Source organism: Chanodichthys erythropterus, chromosome 12 (assembly GCF_024489055.1).
Source record: "Chanodichthys erythropterus isolate Z2021 chromosome 12, ASM2448905v1, whole genome shotgun sequence".
Lineage (NCBI taxonomy): Eukaryota > Metazoa > Chordata > Actinopteri > Cypriniformes > Xenocyprididae > Chanodichthys > Chanodichthys erythropterus.
This window is the reverse complement of record NC_090232.1, coordinates 51785406-51801055: the sequence shown is the minus strand read 5'-3', so window position 1 is coordinate 51801055 and position 15650 is coordinate 51785406. Positions and strand designations below refer to the sequence as shown.

At 48.4% G+C, this 15650-nt stretch overlaps 1 protein-coding gene across 1 annotated transcript; it reads right to left on the bottom strand.

Annotated features, from left to right (window-relative positions):
* Window positions 1-12811: 12811 nt before the first annotated feature.
* Window positions 12812-14452, bottom strand: LOC137033177 (transcription factor Adf-1-like). The gene is made up of 3 exons (XM_067405365.1): window positions 14006-14452; window positions 13514-13695; window positions 12812-13330 (listed from the first exon to the last, which is right to left on the bottom strand). Exons 1-3 carry the CDS (start codon window positions 14154-14156, stop codon window positions 12854-12856), a joined length of 810 nt encoding a protein of 269 aa, XP_067261466.1. The 5' UTR covers window positions 14157-14452; the 3' UTR covers window positions 12812-12853.
* Between the last annotated feature and the right edge of the window lie 1198 nt (window positions 14453-15650).

Below are 15650 nucleotides of genomic sequence, written 5' to 3'. Positions count from 1 at the left end.
ATAATCAAGAGCAAAATAAAAAAAAAAAAATTAAAAATGTGTGTATTTTACATGATAAAATGTTGTATTTTTTTTACCAGTTTTAAAGTTTATAAAATTTTTGTTCGTGAAATCCACCCTTCTGATGGGATCCGTATAATTCAGATTTTTTGGATCAAAGATATTCCAATCTTACTAAACATTTGTGAACAACACAAACTGATGATTTGATCCAGATCAATACCATGATTGATTTTTGTGATCTAATCTGAATTCAGAATCCCTTTTTCCTTTTGAACAACTAATTTTCAAGATTTGATCCAATCCTATCAGATTACTTTTGAACAGCTGGCCCCAGAATTTATTCTCATTATTGATCAAAACAAATATCTTTTCCAAACACAGTAATTCTACTAACCTCTTCATTGTTTGCTGGAGTCACATGTGATCTTTTGGAGAAGGAATCAGCATCTGTCAAAAACAAGAAAATTAATGGTTTGGTAAATCTCTTCACATTCTTATATTCCTCTATTTTGCTCATCTTTAGTCAGCAGGAGGCAACAAAGTTCATTTTATGAAGAAAAAAAGAATGTTAATATATCAGTTTGATCAATGTGGAAAAAGTCCTTGTAAAGAAAGTAAAATTATCGACAGAAGAAGGAGTTTTACTGTTGGACTGACGCCTCCTGCAGACAGTCCAGATCACAATCACGAGTCCAGTGCTGATCAGCAGCAGAACCACAGACACACTGACCACCAGAGAAGAGCCTGAAAACACCAGAGACTCACAATCTGAACCACACACACAAGTGAATGTGTTTGGCATAGTGCTGTGAATCGATAAAAAAAAAAAAAAAAAAACGTCTCGGTTACGTATGTAACCCTCGTTCCCTGAAGGAGGGAATGGAGACGTACGTCAGTAGTGACCAACGAATTGGGATATCGCTTAGAGAGCCCTATCAGCTTTGTGTAAACTAAAACAAGCCAATGGAATTGGCGTGCGATATTTGCATAATGCGCACCGCCTCCGACAGGTGTATATAAATAGGAAGCAGATGCAATCGCACTCTGTTTTTCGCTGAGGAGACAACTGGTGTCCGCGCTACAGCGAGGGTACAGAAACTGTGGCGACGGGACGTACGTCTCCGTTCCCTCCTTCAGGGAACAAGGGTTACATATGTAACCGAGACGTTCCCTATCAGTCGGTCACGTTCGACGTACGTCAGTAGTGACCGACGAATTGGGATCCCAACTAAAGCGCCACAGTTACGAAACCCCTTCCAGTGCCCAGCGCAAGCTCAGCCGCCCATAGCACCGGCTGGCGGTGAAGGGGGCGAGCTTACACCGAGAGAGTCTACTGCTGTCTAACCAATACCCACTAAGTTAACTAGACTACACTGGGGAAGCGAACCCGTAAGGGACGCTGCGGAGACCACTACCTACCCAATGGGGGAGGAGTTTACGTGGGAAATACACATATGGACTGGCCCGGGGGGCAGTACGCATATGGAGTCCCTGGGATGGCTCCACCTGGTAGGGGGAGACTCATCTGACAGGTGACAGCAGAGCTGGCTCTGCTAAGGGAAAGACACGGACTCAGCCCGTAGGGAGTTTTAAACCGTGGATAATTACACATAGGGGACCGCTCACGTAGAGGGGTCACGACATATGGGCCCCAGCCAACAGGCAGTGTCAGCGACGGATGTAGGCCTGGCATCAGACACTCCGCAATGTCCGAGCCGAAGGGGGAGGTGGAGGAACTTGACAGGGTTCGCCAAGCGAGGAACACGACTGGAGTGAAAGTATGCACGTATCCGGCCAGTGGCGGGAATGGCATTGCAAGCCGACACTTAGAGAGGGTACAACATGTCCACGACTAGTGGATGCGAGTATACGTGAAGATACCGGCTCTACATGTAGGCTATAAAACCTAGCGAACGTGTTTGGTGTCGCCCAGCCCGCAGCTCTACAGATATCTGTCAGCGAGGCGCCATGAGCCAGCGCCCAGGAAGAGGCCACCCCTCTGGTGGAGTGGGCTCTCAACCCGAGCGGGCAAGGCACGCCCTATGAATCGTACGCCAAGGCGATGGCATCCACTATCCAGTGGGCCATCCTCTGCTTGGAGACAGCCTTTCCCTTCTGCTGGCCTCCGTAACAGATGAAGAGCTGATCTGAGGTCCTGAAGCTTCGCGTTCTGTCCACGTAAACGCGCAGAGCGCGGACGGGACAGAGCAAAGCTAGGGCTGGGTCTGCCTCCTCCGAGGGCAGCGCTTGCAGCTTCACTACCTGATCTCTGAAGGGAGTGGTAGGAACCTTGGGCACGTATCCAGGCCGGGGTCTCAGGATGACGTGAGAATCACCGGACCCGAATTCTAGGCACGTTTCGTCGACCGAAAATGCATGCAGATCCCCTACCCTCTTCAGGGAAGCCAATGCAACCAGAAGAACCGTCTTAAGAGACATTAGTTTCAGGTCGACTGAATGCAAAGGCTCAAAGGGATGACCCCGGAGAGCTGTGAGAACCAGGGTCAGATCCCAAGAGGGTACGGAGGAAGGGCGAGGAGGATTCAGTCTCCTTGCCCCCCTCAGGAACCTGACGATCAGATCGTGTTTCCCCAGGGACTTACCCTCAACTGCGTGGTGATGTGCGGCAATAGCGGCAACATACACCTTGAGGGTGGAGGGAGACAGCCTTCGCTCCAACCCCTCTTGCAGGAAGGAAAGCACGGATCTGACCGAACATGATCGGGGGTCCTCTCGGCGAGAGGCGCACCATTCGACGAACAGGTTCCACTTCAACGCATAGAGACTCCTAGTGGAAGGAGCTCTAGCGGAAGTGATGGTGTCTACGACCGCTTGCGGGAGATCACTCAGAACCTCCGCATCCCGTCCAGGGACCACACGTGGAGGTTCCATAGATCGGGACGCGGGTGCCACAGGGTGCCCCGTCTCTGAGTCAGGAGGTCCTTCCTCAGAGGAATCGGCCAGGGAGGGGCTGTCGCGAGGAGAATGAGGTCTGAGAACCAGGTCCGAGTGGGCCAGTACGGAGCCACTAACAGAACCTGCTCCCCGTCCTCCCTGACCTTGCACAGGAGTTGTGCGAGAAGGCTCACTGGGGGAAACGCATATTTGCGCAGACCCGGGGGCCAGCTGTGTGCCAGGGCATCCGTGCCGAGCATGCCGCCGGTCAGGGAATAAAACCACTGGCAGTGGGCAGTTTCTGGGGAGGCAAACAGGTCTACCTGGGCCTCGCCGAAATGCTGCCAAATCAGCTGGACCGCCTGGGGGTGGAGCCGCCACTCGCCCACAAGTGGAGGATGCCGTGACAGCTCGTCGGCTGCACGGTTGAGCACACCTGGGACATGAGTGGCCCGAATGGAACTCAGATACTTCTGACTCCACAACAAGAGATGGCGGGCGAGTTGCGACATGCGACGGGAGCGTAGACCACCTTGACGGTTGATGTACGCAACGGCCGCAGTGCTGTCTGAGCGGACTAGAACGTGCTTGCCTGACAACAGCTTCTTGAAGCGGGCCAGCGCAAGACGTACCGCTAGCAACTCGAGGCAATTGATATGCCGATGCAGCTGAGGCCCCGTCCAAAGACCTGCCACTGCATGCCCGTTGTACGTGGCCCCCCATCCCGTGGCAGAGGCATCTGTGGAGACCACAGCATGCCTGGACACTTGTTCGAGGGGTACTCCGGCCCGCAGGAACGAAGGGTCCGACCACCGGACAAGGGTGCGACGGCAGCTCGGTGTCACAGGGACACGGAGCGTGCCGCACTGCCACGCCCATCTCGGGACCCGGCCGCGGAGCCAGTGTTGAAGCGGTCTCATATGAAGCAATCCGAGCGGCGTGACCGCGGCTGCAGATGCCATATGCCCCAGGAGCCTCTGAAAATCTTTCAGTGGAGCCGCTGTCCTGCGCTTGAGCGAGCTCAGGCAGTTCAACACCGACTGGACGCGCGCCTCGGTGAGACGCGCAGTCCGTGCGACCGAGTCTAGCTCGAGACCGAGATAAGAGATCCTCTGCCCGGGGGCGAGTTTGCTCTTGTCCCAGTTGACCCGAAGACCCAACCGGCTGAGGTGAGCTAAAACCATGTCCCTGTGTTAGCACAACTGCTCTCGCGAGCTGGCCAGGATCAACCAGTCATCGAGATAGTTGAGAATACGAATGCCCTGTTCCTTGAGGGGAACAATAGCCGCCTCCGCAACCTTCGTAAAGACGCGGGGTGACAGGGCCAGCCCGAAGGGTAGGACTTTGTACTGATATGCCCGACCCTCGAACGCAAACCGGAGGAAGGTTCTGTGTCGAGGCAGAATCGAGACATGAAAGTACGCGTCCTTCAGGTCTATTGCTGCAAACCAATCCCGGGGACGGACTTTTTCGAAAATACGCTTCTGCGTGAGCATCTTGAACGGCATCTTGTGAAGATACCGGTTCAGGACGCGCAGATCCAGGATTGGCCGTAGCCCACCGCCCTTTTTCGGTACAATGAAGTAGGGGCTGTAGAACCCCGACTTCATATCGGCTGGAGGGACCGGCTCGATTGCATCCTTCGCCAGTAGGCGACACTTGAGTGAAGTGGACTCCCCTGAAAACCGGGGGACGCCGGGCGAACTGAATCGCATAGCCGAGTCTGATGGTGCGAATGAGCCAGCGGGACGGGCTGGGAAGTGTGATCCACGCCTCCAGACTCCGAGCCAGCGGGACCAAAGGCACCACAGACGCACCGGGGGTGGGGCAGCAAGGCAGAGAGGGACCCGACTCGGACGGCATGGGAGCGGCCCGGAGTGAGGTCGGACTCTGCGAGGCAGCAGTGCGAATGGGAGACGGCGCACGGGATGCGGTCTGCGCCATCACACTGCCGCCTACTGGCGGAATGGGAGGGGGTTGCGAGCGGCGAGGCGGGGCCTGGCACACTGGCAAACGCGCCCTCTTGTGACCTGGAGTTTGAGGAAACTGCTCTTTTTGTGGCAAAGTGGGTACCGCTGGACTCCGGAGAGCCAGCAGCGGTAGATGGACAGGCGCCACAAAATCCCCCCGGCCCTCCTCCGGGGGTGGGAGAGCAGATGGAATACTCTCCCGAAGGGCAGGAACCTTCCGCTCCAGGTCGCCCGTCTCAGGGCTGAGTTTTCCCCAAACGCTTGCCACCTGGCTTGGCAGAGACGGGCTGGGCACCACGTCCGCGACCGGCACCCTGCTGTTTGGCTGGTGTAGGCTGCTGCTTTGCCGACTTAGCAGGGGCGGAGGAAGACGCAGGCGGGCGCCCTCGGCGACGAGCGGGCTGAGGCTGAGCCACGGGCGGCTGGGTGGAGGCAGCAGCGGGCCGCCGTGGCATGACATGTCTGATAGCCTCAGCCTGCTTCTGTGCAGCGGAGAACTGTTGGGCACAGCTCTCCACCGCGTCGCCAAAAAGGCCGACCGGAGACACGGGGGAATCCAGGAACCGATGTTTGTCGGTCTCCCTCATGTCTGCCAAGGTCAGCCAGAGGTGGCGTTGCTGGACTACCAAGGTAGACATCGCCTGGCCAACAGAACGCGCTGTCACCTTCGTTGCCCGGAGGGCAAGGTCAGTGGCAGCGCGCAGCTCCCCAAGCAGCTGTTGGTCAGGACCTTCCTGGGGCAACTCCGACAGCGCTTTTGCCTGATAAACCTGCAAAAGGGCCATCGCGTGCAGGGCGGAGGCAGCCTGCCCACAGGCACTGTAAGCCTTCTCAGTCAGACCGGCTGAGAATTTACAGGCCCGGGACGGGAGACGCGGCTCACCGCGCCAGCCAGCGGCCGTTGGACACAACTGCATCGCAACAGACCGCTCGACTGGCGGGATCCTCGCGTATCCCCTGGCTTCCCCGCCGTCCAGGGAGGTGAAGACGGACGAGGGACCAGGCCTTGAACGAGCCTTATACGGAGCTTGCCAAGACCTGGTCACCTCATCGTGTACTTCCGGGAAGAAAGGCATTGGGGCGGGACGCTGGGTTTGACCAACGCGACCCCCCCCCAAGTACCAATCATCCAACCGAGATGGGCCGGGACAGGGTGGAGGGTTCCACTCAAGCCCGACGCACAAGGTGGCCCGGGAGAACACAGCCGTGAGCTCGGGATACGACTCGGGCGACGCTGCCGCCCCGAATCTTCCTCCCCCGAGGACTCAGGCTCACCTTCCGATGCAGCGATCGACATCCGATCCGCTGCCGGCGCACCAAAGGTAACGGCTGGACAGTCCGTAAAGGGCCCAGCGGAAACCAACGGTGGCACGATGGGTTGCGGTGCTGATGAGGCGGCAGGGGCCCGAGGAGCGTTTCCGCTCGGCGGGGAAGCCCTGACCGTAATCCTCCGGTCACCCTTCCTATACACCGCCGAACCGTCATTCCGGCCCGGAAAAAACGGTCGAACGGGGCATAGGGGAGGGGACCCCCGCTTCCTGAGACTTCAGGAAGGAGAGTCTCGACCTCAGCACCGCGATAGTCATGTTCCCGCAATGGTGCCCATCAGCAGGGACACGGGAACGACCGCACCCATTAACGCACAGACGAAATGACATACTGTCAGGGTTCGTCTGTAAAGCTCTTTTAGAAGGGGAAAACAGTCAACTCGCTCGTGCCGAAGCACACAGGGAGTGACGCGATGTGCCAGGTACACCACTCCCTGGGCACACCGAGGAACCGGCCCAAATCGCAACACACGCTTCACTCTTAGGCGTGTGCTGTGAAAACAGCAGTTGAGAGCTATAGCTCGGATCCTCGGGAGCTCGCGACCTCGCTGTAGCACCGTTACACCGGCACACACGGCTTGCTGTGAATCCTCTTCGAGGCAGTTTAGTTCACACAAAACAGTCTTCTTAAACAGGACACCACTGAATGGCTCCGAAGCGAAAGACAGAGTGCGATTGCATCTGCTTCCTATTTATATACACCTGTCGGAGGCGGTGCGCATTATGCAAATATCGCACGCTAATTCCATTGGCTTGTTTTAGTTTACATGAAGCTGATAGGGCTCTCTAAGCGATATCCCAATTCGTCGGTCACTACTGACGTACATCGAACGTGACCGACTGAAAGGGAACTAATTAAACTAAACGTTTTTTTTTTGTTTTTGTTTTTTTTTTACTAAAAACACTGGAGATTTTTGTATTTTTTTATTGTAATAATATGACAGTTACTCTACAAATTAATGTAGAAACAACTTAAAGACAGTAAATTTTAAATGTATTTGTTTATAAATATTTTTGTTTATTATAAATATATTTGTTTAATGGCATCTTTTTATGAAGGTCAGTATTACCGATACTATTACTGTACAGATGAATCTATGAAATTGATTTAAAAAAAAAACCATTAATGATACAGTAGATAGTCAACATCACAGTATAATTGAAAGCTATCAATTTCAACATTTATTAGGCTTTTTTAATATAGGTGAACTTAAAACAATCACATAAAGCCATTTTAATAAATGTCATATTTAACTGTGGCCTTCCTACCTGTTTTTGAATAAAATTATCAGCGTAATAATACAGGTAGGCCTATAAATTTCATTTTAAATTGTTTATCTAAGGTTTATACATAATTTCCGTGACAGAAATCAAGACAAATCCTTTCACCTTACTACTGGAGCGGCCAGTTTGCTAAGTTTCAAATGATTATTACACCGAAAACAAAAACTATGCAAAAGCGGCAGCCCTTCCAGTGCTCTCAGTGTTTTCACTTCTTCAAGTGAACAGAATTAGTGAACTAAAGTGAATGTGGGTATAGGGGGGCGATTTCAGATTCAGCCTTTAAGTTAATTTAAGATGTTGTTTAACTCATTTAAGACTGCTCTTATGAGGATACTCGACAAACAAGCATTTTGGCATAATTCTGTGTGTTATTGTTTGTTCAAGCGCGAAAGACAACTCAATTCTGGTGCTCTGTCTGCACACGACACTTGTGTGCGTCTTTCTATTACAGAAGGCCAAAAGGTTCAAAAACATTAATTTTAACACATCAACAACACATAAAATATGTGTATTTAACACGTATTTCAAGCATTACATAAAAATATGCGTGAAATACACATATTTTATGTGTTGTTGGCATGTTAAATTTAATGTGTTTTTGAACCTTTTGTCCTTTGATACTCACACAGACACAACATTCACAGACAATGCGTTCTCTTTTGTCTTGTGGAGCTTGAATGGTTTAAAAGCATTTGCATGAATAAGAGCATGATTATATAATGTAACGCTAATGCTAGCCAAATGATGACAGAAAAAACAAATGCTGCGTTAATTGTGTTTAATATTTTAATCTGGACAAAATTCATCGCACACATTAACTCGCTAATTTTGACAGCACTAGTTTGTGTTTCAGAGAGAGTTTGTACCTGTTACAGGAGACACAGATGTGATCGCTGGAGATTCAGCTGATGATGATGATGATGTTGTTCTGTCATAGTCTGTCTCCAAAACACAGAAAAGTCGTGTCACAAACAAAATGTTTTATACTTTCTTCACTCACACATATTTCACTTCCCTTTTCTCAAAGATGCTGATTTTTTTCACACATTACTTAACCATCAGACATGCTTCCCACACAAAACCACAAACAGTCGCCTTCGAGCATCTTGAAACTGTCAGGAGGATTGGAAGTGTTGCTGATGCAGTTATGATCTCTTTGCTACGTACTTTTGCATATGCATGCTGCTGTTAACTAGCAGTTATCTGTGAGAGTTAAATTGACACCGTTTTAGTGAACTCTCAGTACATACTCACATTACTAACACAGTATAAATATTAAATGATAATTGACCAGTTTAAGACAATCCGTTTCCTAAAATGAAGTGAGTTGGGTTTTAATTCAGTGCAGGGTGTTATTACAGTAACATTGTAAAGTAGATTACAGTAAAGAACTGTAAATTCACAGCTGCTCTTGTTTTGCCGTTTTGACAGTTCTGCTGTGTTTTTACAGTACAGTTTTAGTTTATGAATTACATTTGAGGTGAGGATGAATGTACAAGGTTTTATTTACGCACTGATTTTTTCTTTCTTTCTTAGAACCATTTAATAATGTAAAGAATCTTTTTCCACCATAAAGAACCTTTTGTGCAATGGATGAATTGGATGAAAAATGTTCTTCATGGAGCCATCAATGCCAAAAAAGAACCTTTATTTTAAGAGTGCAGAGCAAACATGAGATCTTTATCATTATAAAGTTACTTGAACTCTATATTTTGAACTCTTTTGAAAATGTCTATATTTTGAAATTTTTACCATAGGCTCTTAGTTTGCATTACTTTGTGTCATGATCACCGTCTGTTCCTGTCATTGTTCCTGGACTACATCTCCCATCATCCTCTCTGTCACTCACCTGCACACACTTCACACTAATCACTGATCACCACACCCAGCTGCAGCTCATTACCTGGACTATAAAGGACTTCCACACACACCACCTCACCGCGAAGTATTGTTTCCCCAGTGTACAATTTCCGAGCGTTTATTCCCTGTTTGCCTGTCTGTTCTCGACCTTGTCTGTTCCTGTTTTTGATCCGTTGCTGCCTGTCCTGATCCTTGCTTTGTATACCAACCTGTGAGTGATATCTGCCTGCCTTGTGACCTACCGCCTGTACCCTGACTACGACCCTGCCTGTCCTTTGCTGCTCCTGTTTGTTCCTGATTGACCCTGCCTGTACGACCATTCTCATTCTTAATAAAACGCTGCACTTGGATCTCCTGCCTGAGCCTCCCATTCGTAACAGAATACTTCGCCACTACCAGATCCAGCAGCTTCGGTGAGCGTCTTTCCCGTTTCAACATGGACCCAGCAATGCAACTGATCAGCCTCCGCCAAGGTACCCGTACCCTCGAGGTGCACATTCAGAACTTTTTGGATATTGCTTATCTATCTGATCTGCCGGACTGTGCCCTCATTGACTTCTTCGCTTACGGATTAAACGAACCACTAAAGGCCGGAACACACCAAGCCGACGGCGACGAACTAGTGGCGACGAAAGCAGACTGCGGGGTCGGCTGGCGTCGGCTGGCGTCGGCAGCGTCTGGGTCCAAAGTTGCCCTGACACACCAAGCCGACGTTCGACAGCCGACGGCCAAATAGCACGTCCGTTCTGCGCCTGCGTGAGATGAAATGCCTTTCCATGCCAGCAGGTGGCAGTAGTTTGTGTTCGTTGCTATGGTTCGTTGCTAGGGAGACCGGAAGAGCTACAGGGATACAAAACATAAACAAAGGTGCATGAAAAACCAGTTCTCGCTCATCACATACGGATTCGTGTTATTTCAAAAATGTCCGACACGTTGCAAATGGCACTGGCTTTGTCAGCCCTTGGTCTTTTGCTTGTGGAAGAGGAAAAGAAGAAGCGGATGAGAAAAATACGGAGAAAGCGCACTAAATGGGTGAAACCATGGATACTCCAGAGACAGGCCCAAGGTGCTTTCCCGAACCTGTGTCGAGAGCTCGAGTTACAGGAAACTTGTGGTTTTAAAAATTTCGCTCGGCTTTTTCCCACTCAATTTCACATGTTAAAAGAACTTATTAGTCCAATCATACAGAGAACAAACACGAACTACCGGGATTGTATCTCCGTGGGGGAACGTCTGATGATTACACTACGGTTCTTGGCAACAGGTAAGGTTATTCGTTGTTTGAACATTTCATTAAAACACCTTTTCAGTTGTGTTTATTTTGGTGTATTATGAAGCATTATAAAAGTGAAAAGAATTTTATTATTTTGTATCCAGTTGTAGCCTACTTTAAAAAGACACAATGTATAAAACATTATTATGGTTGTTTGTAGCACAATGTCTTTAATAACTGATAAAAAAAATATTTGCTTTAATGTAGTGTAGTACAAATGCATTAAAAGTGTTAGATTTGACTCTGTAAAAGGTGTGGAAAATTAATAGTGGAGTTATGTGTTTGTAATCTTTGCAGGAGAAAGCTTCAAGAGCCTTTCTTACCAATTCCGGGTGGGAATGTCCACAATTCAGCAATTTGTTCCTGAAACCTGTGCAGCAATCTACCAAGTCTTAAAAGAGAAATACCTAAAGGTATACATGTATCTGTTTAATGTTTTTTGTTTTAGCCCAAAAATGAGCAATTTTTTTGATCTCTCAGATATTGTTTTAGGAGGCCTCTGATGTAGAAATTAAAGATTTTTCAGTTTTTTTACATTTTAATAAGGGTAATTTTAGGGTCTTATATTGTAGTAGATAAACTGAAAGAATAGACAGGATGGTAGACCATGTGTCGAGGGCAGAGATCTAAGTATTATCCATCAAATTATAATTTCAATGCAAATAAAATTCCACTACTACATTCAAACAATACAGTCTGGCTGGCCTATTATGCTCTCTACTTATCATACTAAAAGAACACATTCATCCCCCCAGAGCACTTACAGGTTCATATTCAAGACCATTCATACCTGTCCCTGAACAATGCAACAGGCATCTCCCCCAAAATCCAAAACATAAAGAGCCTAATGCTGACCTATAAACACTTCTTCAACCCAATAGCATTGTGAGGACGAACAATAGAACCCATTAACTATGTAAATGTGATCTTGAGAGAAAAAATCATTTGCAGGCATTTTTTTTTAAATTTTTGAAAGTGATGTTGTAATTCTGCAGAAGTGGGCTTTGCAGGGTTAATTCAAGAATGTCAAAATCACTGAGTTATTAATGGTCTGACGAGTTAAACTAATTTCTTTTAATTATATTGTTTTTTAGTGCCCAGACACAGTGGAAGAGTGGCAGCAAGTAGCCGTTGGATTCCAGAATCAGTGGCATTTCCCAAATTGCCTGGGTGCTCTGGATGGAAAGCACATTAACATTCGTCCCCCTCCAGGATCTGGATCTAAATTCTTCAACTACAAGCATACATTCTCAATAGTGCTTATGGCACTGGTAGACAGCAACTACAGATTTCTGTATGTTGATGTGGGCTGCAACGGGCGCATTTCAGATGGTGGAGTGTTTGGGGGATGCTCATTGCAGGATGCCTTGGAGAAAAGAACATCCAACATTCCTGCACCTGCACCACTTCCTGAATCAGACCAGCTGGCCCCTTACTGCATTGTGGCTGATGAGGCATTCCCCTTAAAGGAATACCTCATGAAGCCATACCCGAACCGCAAGCTGTCTGTAGAGCAACGCATATTCAATTACAGACTTTCGCGAGCTCGAAGGGTGGTTGAAAATGCATTTGGCATCCTGGCAAATCGTTTTCGCGTCCTACTAACCACCATTAATATTCAAAGCACTGCCAAAGTGGAGGACATTGTTTTGTCTTGCTGTGCTCTGCACAACTTTCTGCGCAAAGAGTGCTGTGAAGTGTACATGGCAGGAATCGACCAGGAAGAACAAGATCATGACACTGTCCCTGGAAGATGGAGAGAAGACCCTGGCCTACAGCAGGCCTCTCTGCCACGCACAACCAACAGTACAACACACGCCAAACAGCTCAGGGATAAACTGTGCCAGTACTTTAATTCGGACACCGGTGCAGTGCCCTTTCAGTGGGGCAAAATATAAGCATGTAGCAAACTTGTTTCTTTCCCCCTTGACCTTGGTTTATGTTTTATAACAATGGTGTGAATTTGCAAAATAAAGTTTATATTTTTACATCATTGTGTTTTGTGATTTTTTACATAAAGAACAGTGAAGTACCTTTTACACAAAGTCAGTGTTTTATTTTCAAATGTGCAAAAATAGCATTAAGGTAATTTACAGAAAAATATCAACAGTTGGTATTTAAAATAAATAAAATGTACAGAAATATAAACTTTGCATAAGTACTCTAATATAACGTACAACTAAGCGTGACATATTTACTAAATGCTACAATATCTGTTTACAATTTTGCTACATAAAAAATTACAAGTGTGTATACTGATTGGAAGATGCATCCAGTGCATGGTTGTGGCCCACTGAATATTTGAAAATGCAATTATCAACCTCATGCTGGAAATGTGGCAGTAGATGTGGTGGCAAATTCCGCATTCTGTGTTCAAGATTTTTGCAGTAAGCTGAGATGGCATCATTGGTGTTTTCCTGTGATGCCAACTTTTCCAGAGTTTTGCCGATGGTGCGCATCAAGTTTGTGGATTCCTCGCTGGAGGATTCGTCTTGCATCTTCCTGCGCTTCCCTGGAGGCTTTGGTTTTATGTTGGAGCTTTGCAAATGGTCCTTTCTCATGGCTGTGGACTCAGTTCCACAGATGGTGGATTCAGCCAAGGGTGTACTTGACCGTAGGTCAGCATCACTGAAGCTGGGGTCTTCATGGGTGCCAGTCCAGGTGTCACTGTTGGTACCATCTGAGGGTGAACAGGAATCACTATCAGCCGCAGGTTCCTTAAAAAACATAAGATACAAATGTGACAAGTTAATGTAATGGCTTGACTTAATATGCGGAGTTACTTGTGAATAGACTCTTTTAAAGAAGCACTTGCCATCTTACAAAAAGCAAAATGTTTATTTTATTCTGAAATTAAACAATAAATAAATAAATAAATATAAATATATTTGTTTATTTACCATGATCATTAGATTTGAAGTGCTCTCCTTCCTTTTTGTGTGAGGCTCTAGAAACTGCAGGCGGTTCAGGATCCATTGCTGCCTGCCAGTCTTCTGAGCTCCAGAACTTCCTGAGGGTCCTTGTTTCTTATAACGCATGTATTGGGTTCGCAATGAATCCCACCGCTTCTTGAGCTCTTTTTCTGAGGGACAAAGTAAAATTTTGTAAGCATTAAGTGTTATGGCTGCTTATTTTGTCACTTTAATGAGTATTTGTTATGCCAACAAATGTTACTTTTTGCTGTATTGTTAATTATATTATTAACAATTTGATTAACTTTAATATTATTATGAAATATGAGATGCTAGCACAGCACATATTAATTACTGTCTGTTTCCATAAACAAACTTAGTTTGGTACACACAAAACACTAAAATGGTTATATTAGTTTTACTATGGACTATTGAACAATTACAAACAAGCTTTCTCAATTGCCAAAAAGGAAATCTTACCTGATATGACGAGTTTATTTTCGATCTCACGCCACAGTTCAGCTTTCAGCACACGGTTGACATAACATTTTTCCGTAATGTCATACAAACCCGGCCTTTCCTGGATCATGTTGATCAATTCGTCTTCACTTGCCTCGTTCCAGATAGCCATGTCTTTCACGTACCTAAGGTAAACAATGTGTGTTCCCTCTTGACTTCGTCGTTTACTTGCTTCGTCACTTCCGTTTTTCTTTTCTCATGCACTGGTTCGCTAGCTGAACAGCCAATCAGAATGATCATATGGCCCGACGGCCCGACGAGGTCCAACGCCGATTCAACATTTCGAATCGGCCGAAACAAAGCCGACGAGGACCAACTTCAGCCGACGGTGCAGAACACACCGAGGAAACTTAGTCGGCCGACGAAGAAAAACTGCCCGACGGCCGACCGTCGGCTTGGTGTGTTCCGGCCTTAAAGGACTGTGTACTCACCAATGGTCCCCGCGGATCGTTCATAGAATTCCTGGACTTTGCCTTGCTTGCAGTTGGTTCGACTTTCACTGTGGGAGTCGCGGAGGATTCCGACACAACAGTGAATCCTGTAATGGCTGCCAAGCCCGAGAACACACACAAAATGGCGGCCTCTACCACGAGTCACGTCGCCGCTGATCGCCCAGAGCAACGTCACGCCTTCGCTGATCGCCCAGAGCAACGTCACGCCTTCGCTGATCGCCCAGAGCAACGTCACGCCTTCGCTGATCGCCCAGAGCAACGTCACGCCTTCGCTGATCGCCCAGAGCAACGTCACGCCTTCGCTGATCGCCCAGAGCAACGTCACGCCTTCGCTGATCGCCCAGAGCAACGTCACGCCTTCGCTGATCGCCCAGAGCAACGTCACGCCTTCGCTGATCGCCCAGAGCAACGTCACGCCTTCGCTGATCGCCCAGAGCAACGTCACGCCTTCGCTGATCGCCCAGAGCACCGTCACGCCTTCGCTGATCGCCCAGAGCAACGTCACGCCTTCGCTGATCGCCCAGAGCAACGTCACGCCTTCGCTGAACGCCCAGAGCAACGCCACGCCTTCGCTGATCGCCCAGAGCAACGCCACGCCTTCGCTGATCGCCCAGAGCAACGCCACGCCTTCGCTGATCGCCCAGAGCAACGCCACGCCTTCGCTGATCGCCCAGAGCAACGTCACGCCTTCGCTGATCGCCCAGAGCAACGTCACGCCTTCGCTGATCGCCCAGAGCAACGTCACGCCTTGGCTGATCGCCCAGAGCAACGTCACGCCTTCGCTGATCGCCCAGAGCAACGTCACGTCGCCGCTGATCGCCCAGAGTCACGTCACGTCTCTAGATCAGTCAGGGAGCGGAGAGCACTGCGTTGCAGTGTGGCAGATCCGCCGATGACTTCAGCTCGAGCGGCTGGCATCCCTAAGCATCCACCAGCCACTTCATTCTCAAGCCCGCCGGCTGCTTCGCCCTCAAGCCCGCCGGCCGCTTCGCTCTCAAGCTCGCCCGTTTCAACGCTCTCAAGCTCGCCCGTTTCAACGCTCTCAAGCTCGCCCGTTTCAACGCTCTCAAGCTCGCCCGTTTCAACGCTCTCAAGCTCGCCCGTTTCAACGCTCTCAAGCTCACCCGTTTCAACGCTCTCAAGTTCGCCGGTAT

Excerpts from the sequence above, each read along its gene's own strand:
- LOC137033177 (XM_067405365.1), bottom strand. The coding sequence starts at position 14,156 with ATGGCTATCTGGAACGAGGCAAGTGAAGACGAATTGATCAACATGATC. Across the intron at positions 13,696-14,005 it reads AAATAAACTCGTCATATCAG|AAAAAGAGCTCAAGAAGCGG; the intron begins GTAAGATTTCCT and ends TTTGTCCCTCAG. Across the intron at positions 13,331-13,513 it reads CTTCAAATCTAATGATCATG|GAACCTGCGGCTGATAGTGA; the intron begins GTAAATAAACAA and ends ATGTTTTTTAAG.